General features: G+C 52.7%; 3 protein-coding genes across 24 annotated transcripts; 2 read left to right on the top strand and 1 right to left on the bottom strand.

Annotated features, from left to right (window-relative positions):
- Positions 1-546: 546 nt before the first annotated feature.
- Positions 547-4,435, top strand: ANAPC15 (anaphase promoting complex subunit 15). Of its 19 annotated transcripts, none has more exons than XM_072794456.1 (6): positions 1,306-1,438; positions 2,596-2,680; positions 2,823-2,947; positions 3,431-3,490; positions 3,812-3,949; positions 4,104-4,435. In XM_072794456.1, exons 3-6 carry the CDS (start codon positions 2,828-2,830, stop codon positions 4,149-4,151), a joined length of 366 nt encoding a protein of 121 aa, XP_072650557.1. In that variant the 5' UTR covers positions 1,306-1,438; positions 2,596-2,680; positions 2,823-2,827; the 3' UTR covers positions 4,152-4,435. The 19 variants fall into 19 exon arrangements, with proteins under 19 accessions (XP_072650548.1, XP_072650555.1, XP_072650542.1 ...); XM_072794455.1 differs by having other exon boundaries at positions 1,326-1,438; positions 2,596-2,650; positions 2,818-2,947; XM_072794450.1 differs by having other exon boundaries at positions 1,326-1,438; positions 4,092-4,435.
- LOC140614938 (transmembrane O-methyltransferase) lies at positions 2,556-10,256 on the bottom strand. 4 transcript variants are annotated; one of them, XM_072794421.1, is made up of 5 exons: positions 9,539-10,247; positions 8,501-9,435; positions 7,357-7,631; positions 5,888-6,084; positions 2,556-5,406 (listed from the first exon to the last, which is right to left on the bottom strand). In XM_072794421.1, the coding sequence occupies exons 3-5, from the start codon at positions 7,613-7,615 to the stop codon at positions 5,086-5,088; spliced, it is 777 nt and encodes a 258-aa protein (XP_072650522.1). In that variant the 5' UTR covers positions 7,616-7,631; positions 8,501-9,435; positions 9,539-10,247; the 3' UTR covers positions 2,556-5,085. The 4 variants fall into 4 exon arrangements, with proteins under 4 accessions (XP_072650522.1, XP_072650521.1, XP_072650519.1 ...); XM_072794420.1 differs by having other exon boundaries at positions 9,069-10,256; XM_072794418.1 differs by lacking the exon at positions 8,501-9,435 and having other exon boundaries at positions 9,801-10,254.
- LAMTOR1 (late endosomal/lysosomal adaptor, MAPK and MTOR activator 1) lies at positions 10,018-15,819 on the top strand. The gene is made up of 5 exons (XM_072794458.1): positions 10,018-10,228; positions 13,898-14,043; positions 14,293-14,370; positions 14,721-14,847; positions 15,189-15,819. The coding sequence occupies exons 1-5, from the start codon at positions 10,187-10,189 to the stop codon at positions 15,279-15,281; spliced, it is 486 nt and encodes a 161-aa protein (XP_072650559.1). The 5' UTR covers positions 10,018-10,186; the 3' UTR covers positions 15,282-15,819.
- Positions 15,820-16,375: the final 556 nt, after the last annotated feature.

Here is a 16,375-nt window from a genome sequence, read left to right as displayed (position 1 = left end):
ATAGTAAGGCACTAAGTACGTACTTGTAGAATGAATGAATGAAAAAGGTGGACATTTCCAAGAGGCAAATTTTACTCTTCACTTTTAAGAAAGATTTTGTTTATTTATTCATGAGAGACACAGAAAGAGAGGCAGAGACACAGGCAGAGGGAGAAGCAGGCTCCATGCAGGGAGCCCGACGTGGGACTCGATCCTGGGACTCGATCCTAGGTCTCCAGGACCAGGTCCTGGGCTGAAGGCGGCGCCAAACCGCTGAGCCACCCGGGGCTGCCCCAAATTTTATCCTTTAATGAAAAGCTTCATGACTACCAGAACTGCTTGGAAACACAATCACGTTAACATACACAGTACACTACCACTTAAACATGTAGTCTCACCAAATCCTCACATCAGTCCAGGATAGGAGGAAGGATGCGCAGTTTCTGAAGTTTATGGTTGAAGAGGAAACTGAATCCAGACCGGGGTGGAAAAAGGACTTGTTAAAGCTCACGCATCTGGAGTGGTCAGGAGCGGAATCAGGGATGATTGCTAGCTCTAGAAGAGGCTGGTGGGTGATGGAGCTTAATGGGGGGGTTGGGTTCGAAGAACTGCCGTTTGACAGAAGGCATGATCTCTGAAGGGGAGGCTGACTCAGCGGTTACCAGAACAGACTCATCAACAAAGGACTGGGAGAGATGACGAGGCTGACCACTAAAGGTATTTAGACCAGTCCCGGAAAGGGCAACTGAATTCCCCAAAAGTGGTGTCCTGAGGCTGACTGGTCACTGAAACCCGTACATGAACTCAGATGCAGAGCTGGACAGGCAGTCGTAAGAAACCGCTGAGTCCACTGTGGGTCTGTGGAGCCTGGCTTCTCCCCTGGACTGTGAGGTCTACGGGGGCAGGGACCGTGATCTAGATTCATCCCCAGCTTCTAGCAGAGCCTGGAATACAGTAGGGACTCAACTATTTCTGCTGAAGTCATACATACATGCACCAACCAAGAAGCTGAGGGTGAGGAAAGACAGACAGAAGGGGCATAATATCGCCCCGCGATTTGGGGGTAGAAGCAAACGAATTTTCTTGGGACGCGCGGCAGGACAAAGAGTTCCAGTGCTAAAGCAGGTAGCTGCTGCCAGCTATTTTCCAGCAGGGCTTGGCAAGCAGATCCTGGCTAGGGACGAATGGGCGGGGTTCGATGGGGCCGTTGGCGGGGGGGCGGGCAGACAGGGGGAGCCGAAGGGCGGAGGCTCAAGGAGGGGCCAACGGAGTATGCAAATTTCCAACCTCAACTACGTGACTGAGGTGTGTAACGTCACATCCGGTGGGGTGGGCGGGAGCGGGAAACAAAAGGAGAGCAAAGGCGCATGCGTTGGTGGTTCCCGGGCTCTGGTGGGTTCTTCCGCTCGGGCAGAGAGAAGTGCTTCCGGGTCGCCGCCGGCTGCCGCCTGCTGGCGCGGTAAGTACGGAAGCCAGGCTGCGGCCTCTGTCTCCTTGCCCCTTCTCGTCTCCCTCTCCCGGAGGACCCCCGCGGTCCTGACCCGGCTTCTCAGGGGCTCCACGTTCCGACTCCTTTCCACATTAAAGAGCTCCAGTTCATTGGCCGCTTCCTCGAGGCTAAGCCCCACCCAGTCGCCCGAGATCCGTCCCTCATTGGTGTCCGTTTCTGTCACCCACCATTCCTCCCAGTTAATTGGCCCCATTCAGGCCCCGCTCCTTTCGCGATTAGCAGCCCTATAAGGGTAAATGCCTGCTCGAATCCCGCCCCTGCATTCTTCGTGTTGGTCCACCCCGCGGTCATTATCATAATGAGCAAAGAGTGGGCGGGGGCTTTGCGGCGAGGGGGGGGCTTTCGGAGCCTCGGGCTCTGGCCTCTCCTACGACCGGCCGGGAGTGAGGATGGCTAGTTGTGCTGCTGACACGGCCCGGGAAGCTGAGGTTCACGGAAGGGCAGCGGCGGGCCCGGGATCGGCTAAATGAGTTTAGGGCAAAAGCAGAAGTAGACGTCGGTCTATTTCTCCTGCTCATCTCCTCTAGTGCCTGGCCTCGATTTCTTCCCCGCGGAATATGATGCCCCAGCTCACTTGTGACCTAGAGCCAGTCGTTGCCTGTCGCAGGGCCTCAATTTTCCTGTGAGCTGAAAGGTTTTAATTCAAATTCTCTGGGACCTTTCCGGTCCCCCTCAGCTGCTTTTAATCCGTGCCGAATTTACATTATCCATTCACGTTAGTTCATTCAGCTTTCCATTTACTTATTCATTCATTTACTCATGCCTTTAGAATGTCTTCCTGAACCCTGCTGCACCCCACCCCAGTTTAGCTGGTTCATGAGAGAGGTGGTTAGTGTCCTAAATTTCTGACACTGGGTAAGTATGGTATGGATCATCATAGAGGGGCAAAAAGTAGGTCTTAGTGTTTGGAGGAGGTAAGGATAGGACCAGAGGAGCCCTGCTGCCTCTGATTTTGTAATGCCAGTCTGCATTCTGGATTCATAGCTCTACATTTGGCTTCCATTCCCCTCCCCGCCTCCCCTTGAACTACTTTACTTCTCCATAAAGTAAATTATCAGAATAAGTATGAGGGTGGTATAATTGTTATTATTCCCCCCATTTTACAGATGAGGAAACTGAGGCTCATAGAGGTTAAGTGACTTGGCCAAGGTCAAACAGCTAGTAAGTGGTGGAGCCAGGACTCAAACCCAGGTCTGTTTGATTCCCACAGAGAAGAGCTATTTCCCTGCTACCTTCTACTCCACCCCATCCCCAAATCAAACTATAACCAAATAAAACCCAAAACCAAACACATCTGACAGCTGGATTCACCTGGCCCTTTACCTCAGTCTAGGAGCCATGTCCACCTTGTTTCCCTCACTCTTCCCCCGTGTGACTGAGACATTGTGGTTTAATCTGGATCGACCCTGTGTGGAGGAGACAGAGCTGCAGCAGCAAGAACAACAACATCAGGCCTGGGTGAGTAAGGACCTAGCACAGTGGTGGAGCCTCTTGGAGGAGCTTTTTGCCCTGAACTGGGAACAATCAAGCTGGGAGGCAGGAGGCCTAGATTCACATCTTTGTATTACCCTGACTTACTGTGGGCCCGTGAGACTTCTGAGCCAGATTGGAGGCCAAGGCTCTTTCCTCTGAAACATAAGAAATAATAATTTTGACTTTATTGAGGTCCTAGTAGGTGCCTTATTCTAGACTGATAGTCTCTCACTTTACCCTCACCATCATCTTAGGAGGCCACAGTTTCCTCCTAAGAGAGTTGACGTAGTTGGATCGAGTTTATAAGTAAGTGGCAGATGATAAGAGACAAAGAGATTGGCTCTTTCTGGCAACTGGAAGGAAGCTTCACCCTTGAGGGGACTTCTCAGGGGCAGAGTAGGCCAGTCTCATGTCCCTGACCTGTCCTGCTCAGGCTCTGACTCTGCTCTCCACCTGATTTGGCTACAGCTCCAGAGTATTGCAGAGAAAGACAACAACCTGGTACCTATTGGCAAGCCGGCCTCAGAGGTGAGTGGTTCCAGCAGGTAGGGCTTGTGTGGAGCCCAGGTGGACTAAAGCTCTGCTCTACTTCTGAAGGTCCTGCCTCTGACCTCAGAGCGGTTGTGGTGTTCAGCTCTGGATGGAGGCTATAAAGAGGGTGTAGAGTGGTGGCCATTGAACCCAGCACTAAGGTCCTATAGAACATGCATCAGCCTGCTAGACTCAAAGGAGCAGAGAAAGGTTGGGGAATGGAGGGTCATGCACTGGCCCCAAAGACTGGCTCCAAGTGGACCTTGAGCTGGTCCAGGCACTCTTATAGGGCCTATAGTCTTTCCCCTGCCTCACCAGCACTATGATGATGAAGAAGAAGAGGATGAAGATGACGACGAGGATAGTGAAGAGGACTCAGAGGATGATGAGGATATGCAGGACATGGATGAGATGAATGACTACAATGAGTCACCAGATGATGGAGAGGTCAATGAGGTAGGTAGAGGTGTGGGGGAGGGCCCCTGCCCCTGACCTAACTAATTGGTGGCCAAGAGGTACAGAGACTCTGGTGCCAGACGGGCAAGATCTGGGACTGGGGCTGGCTGGGTGGCTGAGGCCCCTCCCCACCCACACCCAGCCTTCTCTCCAGGTGGACATGGAAGGCAACGAACAGGATCAGGACCAGTGGATGATCTAGGTAGACAAGGCAGGGTGGCCTCAGGTAAATTCCAGGCCAGCCCAACTTACCCTGCATCCTCTGCAGAACCAGCTGATTGCCCCAGTGCCTGAAAGCTCACCCTTGGGTATCTCTTCAGCTGCTGCCAGGAACTGGTCTCCTTGGCTCCTCCCAGGCCATCAGTTTGCCCGTGATTCCCCAGGGCCTGAGCCCAACCCACCTTTCTGCCTAGTACCTCACCCTTTGGTTGCCAGGTATAATCTCTTTCTAACTCTCTTGAATAAAGACACAGGACTGATTTTTTCCCCCCGTGTCTATTCCCTATTTGTTGGTGGGGTGCAGAGGAATCCAGCATCTTGAGCTTTAGGAAGAGGGCACACAAGGGACTTCAGGCAAGCCTACCTGACCATGTGGTCCAGGGCTAAGCAAGGCCAGGGTGGCCCTAGCCATGGGCCCAGGCTTCATGTCCGTTTCCTCTGGCCCAGCTTGTATCCATACATTCCTTCAGAGCTTCTCTGTTTCCTCTGATCCCACCTGGAACTGCATGGGCTGGGGAGGGCAGGCTTTCTGAGTCTCAGAGATGGGGGGCCCCTGGAGCTCTTCCAGACAGCTTCGTTGGTATTAGGAGAGCAGATTAAATCTCAGAGCAGCCCAGGGATTCCCTTGGAGTCATCCAGAAAATCAGTGATAGAGTTGGGTTGGGAGCTCAGGACTCTTGCCTGTTAATCCATAGGTCTCTCTGGAAGGATAGGTAGGGGCCAGTGAGACCAAGCAGTCTGACCTAACTTGACGCCTCGTCAGTGTGGAACTGGAGTAGGGCAAAGGTGGGAGGACAGCCTCCCCATCCCTGAGCCCAGCATGTGTCAGGCCACAAGCAGAGAGGGGAGGAGATGTCCTGAGGTCCTTGTTTGGATGGGGGTGGAGGGGCAGCAGTAAGTACCCCTGGGCCTGGACCTCAGCCAGGCCCTGCATAGGTGAGCTGGGCTATGCCATCCTTGATGGCAGGGAAGTCTGGGAGGCCAGTGTGGTGGAGGCGACAGCGGTAGCGGCCACAGTTCTTGGCATACTGCAGGAAGCGAGGTGCACCAGGGAAGAGCACGTGGTCAGCCAACACAGTAGCACCAGCTGGCAGCAGGGCATGGGCCTCCAGCAGCTGCAGGTCTCGCAGGTAACATCGGGGCCGGTGTGCCAGGAGCACCAAGTCTGCCCGACTCAGCTGGTACTGGGTTCGTAGACATGGGATCACCTCCTCTGAGCTACTCACAATGAGCTCCACCTGTAGGGGTGGGAGGAGCTGGAGGTGAGGGTGGGAGGGACTGTCTCCCAAACCAGACCACCTCCCCCAGGATCTGGCTTACTTTATGCCAGGTCCTGGCCTAAGTCCCCATGAGTGTTCTCAGATTTCCTCTGTTTTCAGAACAGACCCAAGAGGTCAGGATCAGTATTGTGATTTCCATTCTGGCAGTGATGAAGCTGAGATTCAGGAAATTAGGTCATAAAGGTCACAAGAGGTAGACTAGACTAAGGGTTCAGACCCAGGTTTGCTAGGCTCCAGAGACCTTCCTCTTAACTGCTCCTTTGTCATCCAGCAGCAAATATGACAAATGACTTGGAACAGGGGGACAGGAGTTCACACATCATCCAAGGTCCCAGTCCCCTATGTGGAATGGAGCTGCTGCTTTCCCCTGGGTGGGATTCCTTTACTGGGGAGGCTTGGCTAGGGCAAGGCTGGGGGTGGAAAGGAGGTGGGTGCTGACCATGCGCTCGTCAAAGCCAGCCAGGCGGATGAGTTTTTCAGCCACTGCTGCCATGCGTGGGTCCCATTCCACGGTGAGAAGGCGGCCCCCAGGGGGCAGAGCACGGGCAAGAAGCAGTGTGGAATACCCGAAGTGGGTGCCCAGCTCCAGCACGCACGCAGGGGTCTTCTCCTCCACCAGTCGCGTCAGGATCTGACCTGAGGGGAAGATGGCTGTTACAGCAGACATGGGAGATGGATTTGGGGTCCCTGATAGAAAAGGATCTCGAATGCCCACTTGCCTCACTGCAGCCCCAACCAGCTGGGGTCTCCTCTCGGACTACAGCTCTAGCTGCCCCACTGGTTCTCCCTTCCCCTCTTTCAGTTTCACTTCATACCAGCCATTAGGCATCTTTCCAACAAACAAATCTGACCCTGTTGCTCCTTAGTTCCTGTGATCCTCAAGGCCTTTGAGATTTAACTTGAGATCCTTAGCCTGACATTCAGGACCTTCCTGGACCTGATCCTATCCAACTTTTCCATTCTTCCATCTGTAGCCTCTACCACAGCCCTCCCAAACAGTGTGCCCAAAGTCAACCAAGGCAGCGCTGGCTCATTTTTTCATGCTGCACCAGTGTATGTGGCTGGCTCTGCCCTTCCCCTCCCCTGTCCTTATCTACTTGGCCAAGCTGAAAGCAATTCTAGGGTCTGTTTCCTCCAGGAGGGCTCAAACAGAAAGAGCCACAGGCTTCTGAGAGACTGTTGCTAGAACATCCAGTTTCATTTCCTCTTATTTTGTTCATTGAATATCTTTCTAACCTTGGAATTGGAAAAATTTCTTCAGACTCTAAAAGCACTTGTGCTGGGTGCCCAGGCAGCTCAGTCGGTTTAGTGTCTGCCTTTAGCTCAGGTCATGATCTTGGGGTCCTAGGATCGAGCCCCAAGTTGGACTCCCCGCTCAGCAAGGAGTCTGCTTCCCTCTCTGCTTCTGCCCCTCTCCCTGACTTGTGCACACTCTCAAATAAAATCTAAAAATAAAATAATAGAATAAAAATTGAAATAAAGTAAAATCACTTGTGCCAGGACCTGGGACTCCAACAAAGCCAGGCATTACTCTGAATGGGATGTAGGAGCCTCCGTGATTGGGGGAGAAATACTTAGCACAGATAATTACAAAGTTATGAGTTATATGCTGAGATGGTTGTCCCCTTTGTACTGTCCCCTTTGAGGCCAACATTTGTGGTTGATTCATCTGTGTGGCCTCTGCCTCCTTTTCCAACCCAGCACTTAGTACAGGCCTAGTACAAAAGTGGTGGCAATAACTGTTAGATGAATGAATAGCTTTGCCCAGCCCCCTCATTTGTGGAGGAGAAAAGAGAGACTCAGAGGATCAGGAACCTGCCCAATGCACCCAGTAGGCAGTGGTAGGTCCCAGACCTTCCTTACCATCTTAGGGGTGCTGCCTGGAGCAGAAGGGTAAGGAACACTGACCTTTGACAGGCCCCATGTGGCCCAGGTACTCGCAGTGGCTGCTCCAGTGGTCCAGGGTGGTGAGGATATGACTGGGGTCCCCAGGCAGGGCGTGGGTGAGCACATAGCTGAAGGCCCGCTCCTCAGCCCGTAGCCCTGACAGGCAGTCTCGGAGGCTCCGCAGCAAGACCATGCGCACCAGCAGTCGGAAGTAGTGCCGGTACCGCACCAGCAATGTCACCACCAGTGGCAGGAAGGCCAGTGCGATGGCGGGGGACATGGTCCCCACCAGGGCTCTGAGGTGAGAAGAGGCAGGGAGGGAAACCCACATCCACCATTTGTCATTTGTATTAATTGTCCCTATGTTTTACAAACCATAGCTCAGAAAGGCTGTCTTTTGCCCATAGTCACACAGCAAAATGGGGATTTGAATCTGAATTGGTTCAATGCCAAAACCATGTACTTACTTTCAAGGACTTCATGCTAGTCTGTGTTCTGCATCCATCCCCAAACCACCTCTTCCCACTTCTGCCCCTTGGTCCTATCTTCACCGTGCTTCTTCCATCCGTTTCCCCTCATCTCTTTAGTCACCTCTTCTGGACCACTTTCCATAGTCCCCTGAGATATCCCCCACCCAGCCTCCCCTCTGCCTTGTCTCCTCTGACCCATTAATGTGGAGCAAAAGAGCACAACTTTGTAGTCAGAAACCCCTTCGGGCCTTGTGTGCTGCCTCAGTAAAAGGCAATCAAAACACTCCATAGGGTGTTAGGATGCAATTCCTTCCCACCCCTCCATCTGTTCTTTCCTGAGGTTGGGAGGAGTCCCTGAGTCTCTGTCTCTTCTCCAGTCCTTTCATGCCTCCTCCCCTGCATTTGCCTTTTCTGTTCTCTTTCAGAATTCTTTTTACAAGCGTGTACACATACAGCACCCACTGTCCCCCCAAGCTCGAGCCTCTTCTTCCAGGGCCCCGATGGGGGATAAGTGCTCTTTCCTCTTGCATACTCTGGATGATCCTCCCTTTCCTCCACATCTGCCCCTTGTGAGGCCTCTGGTGATGGTGGGGACTAAAATTGAAAGCAAGAGTGTAAAAGTGGATGTGAGTAGGTGAGTGATAGTGAGTTTGAACTGGTATGCTTGGGAACCCACACTCAAGAGCCCTGCTTACCTGGGCTGGAGGCTCCGGCTGGGGGAAGATCAGAGCATAGGACAGGAGGAGGAGTCCTTGGGGCTAGAGAACCCTGAGGCAGGCTGCACCTGCTCTCAATTATTGATGCAGAAGCTGCTGCTGTCACCTGAGACCTGCAGTTCAAGTTACTGCAGGAACAAGGTGGGTCTGACTCTTACCCTTCTCAAGCCATGTAAGAATTTACAGAATTTCAGGGTCTTGATCTGAGGGGTATTAAGAGCTACTGGGTTCAGTGACCTCTCCTCTAACTCCTTGTATGTCCCCTCCCAGGACAGGGGACATGGTGTGACCCAAGGTAATGGGAGTCTGTAATTTACTCAATTCAAAATTCAATTGACATTTTGTCTAAGCAAATGCCAGGGTGTGGGTAGCAGAGAGGGTTCAGATCTTGTTCCTTTCCTCCAGGAACTCCCAAGTTTGGAGGAAGAGACTGATCCAGAAAAGGAGAATAAAACATAATCCAGTACTCCATTGATACACTTTAGGCTTTTTTGTGAACCTCTGTATATCTAGACAGAACATTGTGTGGCACATTACAGATAATTACTTGATTCAATAAATGAAGAAATCCGTATGGGATAGGGATTAAGCACAGGGAGCTGAGGATGCCCAAATAATGGGATTGGAGATGGCAATCAGGAGGTTACTGTTTGTAGTGAGGCTTGAAGACAGAAGAGACACCTAGTAGGGAGACAGTGTACAAGGCCACGTGTGGAAAGTCCAGAGGGTCTGTCAGGAAACTGCAAATATTTTCTTTCTTACGGCTGGCTGGCGAGGCATTACTCCGATTCCTGCACCACCACCAGCCCCCGTGACTCAGATGCTGGCATGGGAGGCAGGTAAGAGACTCTGCAAGATCTTGAATGACAGACGTGGACCTGTGTTCAGCGTCCAAGGGAAAATATAGGATGGTTCTAAGAAAAGAGCATTGTGTGTTAGATTACTATGGTTGCTTAAGAAAACCAAGCAAGATTGAAGAGACGTGCCTAAGGGCAAAGACCGTGAGGTGGCCTCTACCTCTTCCAGGTTTGAGCTCTGCTCTGCCTTGGTTTGTGTAGGAGTAAGGGCTCTTCTTCCAGTAAGTTGTCGATCCTTAGTCCAGGGTGAGAACTCCATTGGGTGCCACACTCTATGTGTCCCCCAACTGGACGCTAGGCATCTGGATCCAATGTACACAGAGACTTGTGTGCTCTAGAAGCGTAGGGCGTCAATTCCAATCGCCCCTCGCATGGCATTTAGGAGACCAAATCATAATAGCTTTTGGTAAAAGTTCACTCACTGGCCCAGAGAGGTAGCTTGGCAGCCACGCAACCACATAGCACGAGGGCCGGCCGCAGAGAAGAGCCCCCAGAGCCGGTGGACGAAGCCTCGATCTCTGAAACTGGGCAGAGGCTGAAGTCATGTGATCCGCCCCTCCCTTTCTCGCATCATGTGCCTCGAGTCTTGTCAAGCGAAGCGAGCCTTCCCATTGGTTGGCGATGATCACGCGGTGGAGGCGGGGCCGGAAGCCGGGGTGGCGGCGGCCGCGGCGCGGCTCTGGGAAGGGATAGGCGAGGAGGAGGGTGGCTGCCTGCTGGCTGTAGCCACGGGTCATGTGACCGGAAGGGCTCCCGACGGACGCCGTCCCTCCTCGGCTCGGCCTGAGCGCCCGGCCCGACCCCGGCCATGGGGTGCTGCTACAGCAGCGAGAACGAGGACTCGGACCAGGTGCGGCCGCGGCGGGCGAGGCTCGGGAATGAGGGTTGCGAGACTGGGGCGTCGGGCTCAGAAGAAAACCTGCAGAAGAGCGGGAGCAGGACTGCGGGGCTCATATAGTACGGCGGCCGGGAGGGGACAGATTACAGAGGGGACGCCCGGCCGGGCTCCTACCCCTGTTAAAGCCCCAGCTTTCTCTACAGTCTCCGCACTGGGGTGTGCAGGCAGGTGCTTGTCCCGCTCGCTCCCACCCCTTTCATCTTATCCTACCCTTAAACCTTTATAGCCTTCAGGATCCTCAGCCTAGGTCTCTGGGAAACATGGTCTCATCAGTTTTCTGTGCTTTTTCTGTGCTTGTAGGAGCGGGCTTTGTGAATCCATTCTAGGGATGGGTAAACTGAGGCTCAGAATTAGTTTGTCCTGCATGAATCAGGAATCTGTGTCTGCTCTCAGCCCCTGGGGTTGGAGAAGGAAGGTCACTGCCGATTTGGGGTCAGAGAAGGCGTCTGGAAGTAGGTGGCATTTGAATTGACCAGTGAAGAATTTAATAGAGACAATGACATCGAGATATGTGGGAAGTTGGGAAGTTACAAAGTGGGTTTCTGCTCTGGCTGGATTAAATGAGAGAGATGGGATGGGGAGCACAGTTTTGCCTGCCTCGTGCAGTTTTTGCCTGGGGCCTGAGGGTTCCTTCAGCTAGACGAGTAGTTGTCCTGGGAATTTGTAGATCTGATGCCTTTGCACAAGAGATTAAGCTGGAAAACTTGTGCAGTTTTTCATTCTCCCTCTTCCACTTGGTGCATTCTCACTTCTCACACCTTAAACCCTGCCCTGCCTGCCTATCTCTTTTTAGGAGTGGGGAGACCTTCCCAAGAATGAAGTCTCAAGCTCTTTGCCATCACCTTTTTGATTGCCTCTAAGCCTGGATTCTGCATTTCAACACATTCTAGACGCAGAGACGATAGAAAGATTTCTGCAAGTAGCTCAGAGTCTGGTGGGGAAGATGGTCACAGAAATGGACTATATTACTAGTATTTGCGAAGTAGGTCTTTCCTCAGTCACTCACATGAACCTATTTTGGATTAAGGACTTAAGGCTAGGAAATGTCATTTGTTTGAGAGGCATGGGTAGCTCCTGGGCCTCATTAATTTTCCAAACACTCAATGAACACATCTTATTTCCTATGCCTTATGTTAGGCATACTTTTTTTTTTAAATTTATTTATTTATTTATGATAGTCATCACAGAGAGAGAGAGAGGCAGACACAGACAGAGGGAGAAGCAGGCTCCATGCACCGGGAGCCCGATGTGGGATTCGATCCCGGGTCTCCAGGATCGGGCCCCGGGCCAAAGGCGGGCGCTAAACCGCTGCACCACCCAGGGATCCCATGTTAGGCATACTTAATGCCTACTACTCCTCAGTTCACCTCAGTCTCTTAGAGGAGACAGTATTCCCGTCTACTGGGAAAACAAGGGTAGTGGGAAATCATCCCCGCAGGATAATACAGACTCTTGCAAGGAAAGAGTCAAGAAGAATTAGTGTCTTCTAATAAAGAATATTGGCTTCTAGTTGGGAGAACTAGGCTTGCTGCTTTCCTGAATTTCATCTTCTTCTTGACAGGCTCTCACTTCTGTTTCTAACCCCCCAGAGAGGTGCTTGATCAGTGCTGGGTGATTTGAGGCTTCGTGTGGCAAAGGTCTATACCATACCATTCACTATCTCAGAGTCCCTCTCCCACTTTCATCTCTACTCCTTTATTATAATAAAAAGAAACCTATTACACATTTTTCAAAGGCCTTTTATAGTTCTTTCATTTGATTTTTGCCAAACGTTTGTCGTATAGGTACAGGTCCTGTATTTAAAGGCAAGGAAAAAGTTTAGAGAGACTAAGTGATTTAGCCAAGGACAGAGAGCCGAATAGTGCCATAGTCACGGTGTCTTGATACCAAGCCATGTGCTTTATACATTGGACCAAGCTGTCTCTTTCAAACCTGTGCCCGTAGACCAGGTGGCTAGTCATGGGCAAGCCACATCTATGTGTCTAGGGCAGACAGTGAAGCCCTGACTCCTGGGTTGACACTGACTCAGGGACAGCCCTTGGTATGGAAAACCTCTTCCCTGCTGCAGTTGCCTGTTGAGGGTGGGATGACGTTATTTGTCCACTCTGATGGGAGTAGCCCAGCCTCCTCTGGGAGTCTAGGTCTCCAGAAAACAACTTTGTTCTTGAGCAACCCGATGGGAAGCTTATGCTCCGTCTTGCAGGCAGATCTGTCTCGAGTAGGGCTGGGGGAAGGATGACACCCAGGAAGCAAACTCAGGGTTCGTGATGGAGCTAGCTTTTCTGTGAGATAGCTCGGTCTGTGGCAAGCCTTTTGTCTTTCTAGCTCTTTAATACTTAGCCTGTGTTTTTAAGGGGGAGGGGCCGTGTTTTTAAGGGGATAGGGCAGAGTCCTACAGCTTTTGTCTCCTGTTGTGGGGAACTGGGGACACTTGGGCACCCTGGGCTTGAGGAAGAGTGTTGTGAAAACGCTGGGCCTGCCTAGGGTGGGGCGGGAGGAAGTGGCCCTGTGTAAGGAGGGTTGTGGAGTCAGGAGCCTTCCACGGGAAGGGCTGTGGTAGGAACTGAGAGCGGCCTGGAGTGGAGCACTGGTGGTCTGGCACTAAGGGTCGGTGAGTCAGCATTAGGCAGGATAGGCCCCTTGTCCTTGGCTTTGTCCTGGGCACCCTTGCCCTTTATGGCTTGGATAGATAACCAGCAAGTCTGCTTATCCAATTTGAAGCTGACACAAAGCCAGCAGGGATTTGCTGCTAATGGGCTCAAAGCAGGGTGGTACCCGGAGACATTGTGGTAGATGAGAACGAGGGACTGAAAGAACGAGGGGAAATATACACAGAATTGTGAAGGACCAGGGAGACCTGGTTTGGCCCCAGGTTAATTCTGGGGGTTTGATTATCAGCATAGGCTAGCAGTAACACGGACTACGGAAAATCAGCAAAACCACACTAACAGAGGTGTGGTGGATTGGCAAGGGAGGGAACAGCTCCAGTGTCAGGCCAGGCTTCACCAGGGGCACCAAGTATAGTCCTGGGAGTCATATACAAAGAGGACATCAGAAGAGAGTGAATACCTGTGAGTAGAAGGGACCTGCCCTCAAGAAGGGGGCACACTTGGGACTGTGTGACCCAGAGACTGGGACTCCTGCCCTGACATTATACGAGGAATAGAACTGTCTGGGTTCTCAGGGCGTCTGTCGTGGGAGCAGCCAGCTAGCTGGGGAGGGCCTGGCCTGGGGATCAGGAGTGCCATTCTTAGGCTCCTGACCTGCAGCAGTTTCTAGACCTCATTCCTCTGGCTTCCAGCTTCCAGTATCCTTTGTCTGTCAGGTGCTGGACTGTTTTCTGAAGCTCTAGACCTGTTACTGAATATATGCTTTGTGCCTGTGTCCATCTTTTCAGGGCCTCTAGGACTGCTTGGTTCCACTTTGATTCATTCTAGACCACCAACTCAGCTGAGCTCCTGAGGGCAGGCAGGACTGAGTCTTAGCTGACATGCCATACACTTGGGCACTTAGGGTATTTTTTGGTGCTTCAGGGTCAGAGCTGGGCTGAGAGAAGAGCCCAGGAAAGGCAGGTTGGACTAAAGGGTCCAGGGCTGACTTCTCTCCTATCACCTCACCTAGGACCGAGAGGAACGGAAGCTGCTGCTGGACCCTAGCAGCCCCCCTACCAAAGCCCTCAATGGAGCTGAGCCCAACTACCACAGCCTGCCTCCCACCCGCACAGATGAGCAGGCCCTGCTCTCCTCCATCCTTGCTAAAACAGCCAGGTGAGCACCACAGGACCAAGCCTGGGCAGAGCTTCTCTATCCATGTTAAAGGATGGACAGAGGGACAGGGCCCAGGACATGGGGGATGGGACAAAGTCAGTGGCAAGAGGTGCTTCTGGGCCCAGTCCTACTCCACTGGGCGGGCAGGGCCAGTGGTGTCAGATAGCCCTGGAGTTGGCACTTGGCAGTGAATCCCGTGTGTCCCTCTTGAAGCACCTGTCATGTTCCCTCTGCCTCCTCTCCCCAAAGCAACATCATTGACGTGTCTGCTGCGGACTCCCAGGGCATGGAGCAGCATGAGTACATGGATCGGGCAAGGCAGTACAGGTGAGACCTGGCCAGCTTGGGTCCCCCCTTCAGGCTCCTTGGGCTCCTCCCTGCCCCTTATCCAGCTTTGGAGCCTGGGCCCCAGGCCAGGCTTCTGGTTTGGGTGAAGCCCAGGAGATGGACGACAGATCTCTCCGCTACCTCAGCAGATGTTCGTGTCAGCCCTGTTTGCCCCATGGCCCTCAAGGGTGCGGAGGCCAAGGGAGGTGGGCCTGAAGTGAGTTTGTGGTGAGCAGAGGTGCCTGTCACCCTGCTCCTCTGGCCCAAGGGACTGAAGCTTGCCTGGGCTGGGCTGGGCTGGGCAGAGCAGACTGGCCTGACCGCTCCCCGCCGTCCTCCCTCTTGGCCAGCACCCGCTTGGCTGTGCTGAGCAGCAGCCTGACCCACTGGAAGAAGCTGCCACCGCTGCCATCTCTCACCAGCCAGCCCCACCAAGTGCTGGCCAGCGAGCCCATCCCCTTCTCCGATTTGCAGCAGGTGAGCCACCCCTGAGCCCACCCGCGCCTACCCTTCCCTTATAGCTGGGCTGTGGCAGAGGGCTCACCCTCTCTGTCTCAGAGGCGGTAGGGAAGTGGAGTTAGGGAGCCTGGTAGCTCGAATGCCCCACTCACTCTCACCTTACTTTGTATCTTCCCCTCTCTACCTTTATTCTCTTTCTCTGCTTTGTACTTTTCTGTCTTTCCCGTCATTACCTTTTTCTTTGGCTTCCTGTCCCCCACCACCCCCTCCTCTCTTGCTACCCGATCCCCCTTCCCCGGCTTTCCGGATCTCTCTTCTCACTGTGTCTCTCTGTTGCTCTCGTCCCTGGTCCCTCTCAGGTCTCCAGGATAGCTGCTTATGCCTACAGTGCACTTTCTCAGATCCGAGTGGACGCAAAAGAGGAGCTGGTTGTACAGTTTGGGATCCCATGAAGAGAGGGATCCTTGGACAGCTCTTCTCCTCTCTTCACCCCGTCTCCACCCTGCCTCCCCTGGGCCCCCAGCCTCACTGCGGCTCACACAGTACCCTAACCTGCTACTAATCACAGAGAAGAGTGTGGAGGAGGAGAAGAGTGAGGCTGGAAGCCTGAGCAAATGAGGACAGAGCAAGGGAGGGCAGAACCATTTGGGACTGGTGTTCAAAGCCCTGGCCAGGGATGGGATGGGGGTCAAAAGATTAGGGCCTGGTAGGTCTTCACTGTCACTGGGAAGGTGAAGATACCAGTGTGAGGGTGATCCCTAGGGGGCCTATAGGGGCCCCCTTCCCACCCTTTCTCTTGGCCTCACTCCTTCTCCCTCTCCCTGACCTGGTGCTCACATGCACCTCACTAGGGTTTGTGACCAGGGTCTGGACGAGCTTGAATTTGAATGAATTGAGTTTGTATTTCTAGCACCCTGGGTTTTTACATGTTTGGGGTTTTGGGGTTTCGTTTCGGTTTGTCGCCCTCGATAAAGGAAGTGTATTCATCTGTGTGCTGGTTGCAGCCCCTCTGTCCTGCCCACCACCCTATAGTACTATTTGTGGTCTGTGAGCAGTGAGATTTGGGGGAGGAGGGGCTACGTCTTCTAGGGGCACAAAGAGGAATCCAGGAGATAAGGGTACAGGGTTCCCAGGTTTTAGCTGGAACTTGGCTTGGGCTAGCCTCAGGTTGGATAAGACTGCCTGTCCCTTCTCTGGTGATGGGACTACTATCAGAGCTGAAAAAAACCTGAATCTGAGGCAGTTGTCACCGTTGGGGGCTCTGTCTCAGGTTCAGTGGAATTACCAATAAGCCCAGGGTTAGAGGGTAAAGGCAGAGAAAGGATACTTGATACAGAGCCAGCAAGCCACTGTTTTCAAGCAGAAGATTCTTTTTATCAAATGAAATCTTAGGCAGAATGCACACATATAAAACAGAGTTAGAAGTACTCAGATCTGATTGAAGTGGAAGAGGGGTTCAGAGATCACAGCCTACCATCTTCTCTGAGGCATCTCCAAGAAACTTGGCGCTCTGTGAAGCAGCTCTAACCCCAAGATACCTGAACTG

Source organism: Canis lupus, chromosome 23 (genome assembly GCF_048164855.1).
Source record: "Canis lupus baileyi chromosome 23, mCanLup2.hap1, whole genome shotgun sequence".
NCBI lineage: Eukaryota > Metazoa > Chordata > Mammalia > Carnivora > Canidae > Canis > Canis lupus.
The sequence above is the reverse complement of the archived record's forward strand: the minus strand, read 5'-3'. Positions and strand labels throughout refer to the sequence as shown.

Coding starts and splice junctions, on each gene's coding strand:
- ANAPC15 (XM_072794441.1), top strand. CDS start 1,347: ATGCGTTGGTGGTTCCCGGGCTCTGGTGGGTTCTTCCGCTCGGGCAGA. Junction 2,948..3,430: donor AACAACAACATCAGGCCTGG/GTGAGTAAGGAC, acceptor ATTTGGCTACAG/CTCCAGAGTATTGCAGAGAA. Junction 3,491..3,811: donor TTGGCAAGCCGGCCTCAGAG/GTGAGTGGTTCC, acceptor CTGCCTCACCAG/CACTATGATGATGAAGAAGA.
- LOC140614938 (XM_072794418.1), bottom strand. CDS start 9,838: ATGTGGTTGCGTGGCTGCCAAGCTACCTCTCTGGGCCA. Junction 7,632..9,800: donor CAAGCTACCTCTCTGGGCCA/GTGAGTGAACTT, acceptor TTCTCACCTCAG/AGCCCTGGTGGGGACCATGT. Junction 5,407..5,887: donor CTGGCTTTGACGAGCGCATG/GTCAGCACCCAC, acceptor CCACCCCTACAG/GTGGAGCTCATTGTGAGTAG.
- LAMTOR1 (XM_072794458.1), top strand. CDS start 10,187: ATGGGGTGCTGCTACAGCAGCGAGAACGAGGACTCGGACCAG. Junction 10,229..13,897: donor AGAACGAGGACTCGGACCAG/GTGCGGCCGCGG, acceptor CACCTCACCTAG/GACCGAGAGGAACGGAAGCT. Junction 14,371..14,720: donor GATCGGGCAAGGCAGTACAG/GTGAGACCTGGC, acceptor CCTCTTGGCCAG/CACCCGCTTGGCTGTGCTGA.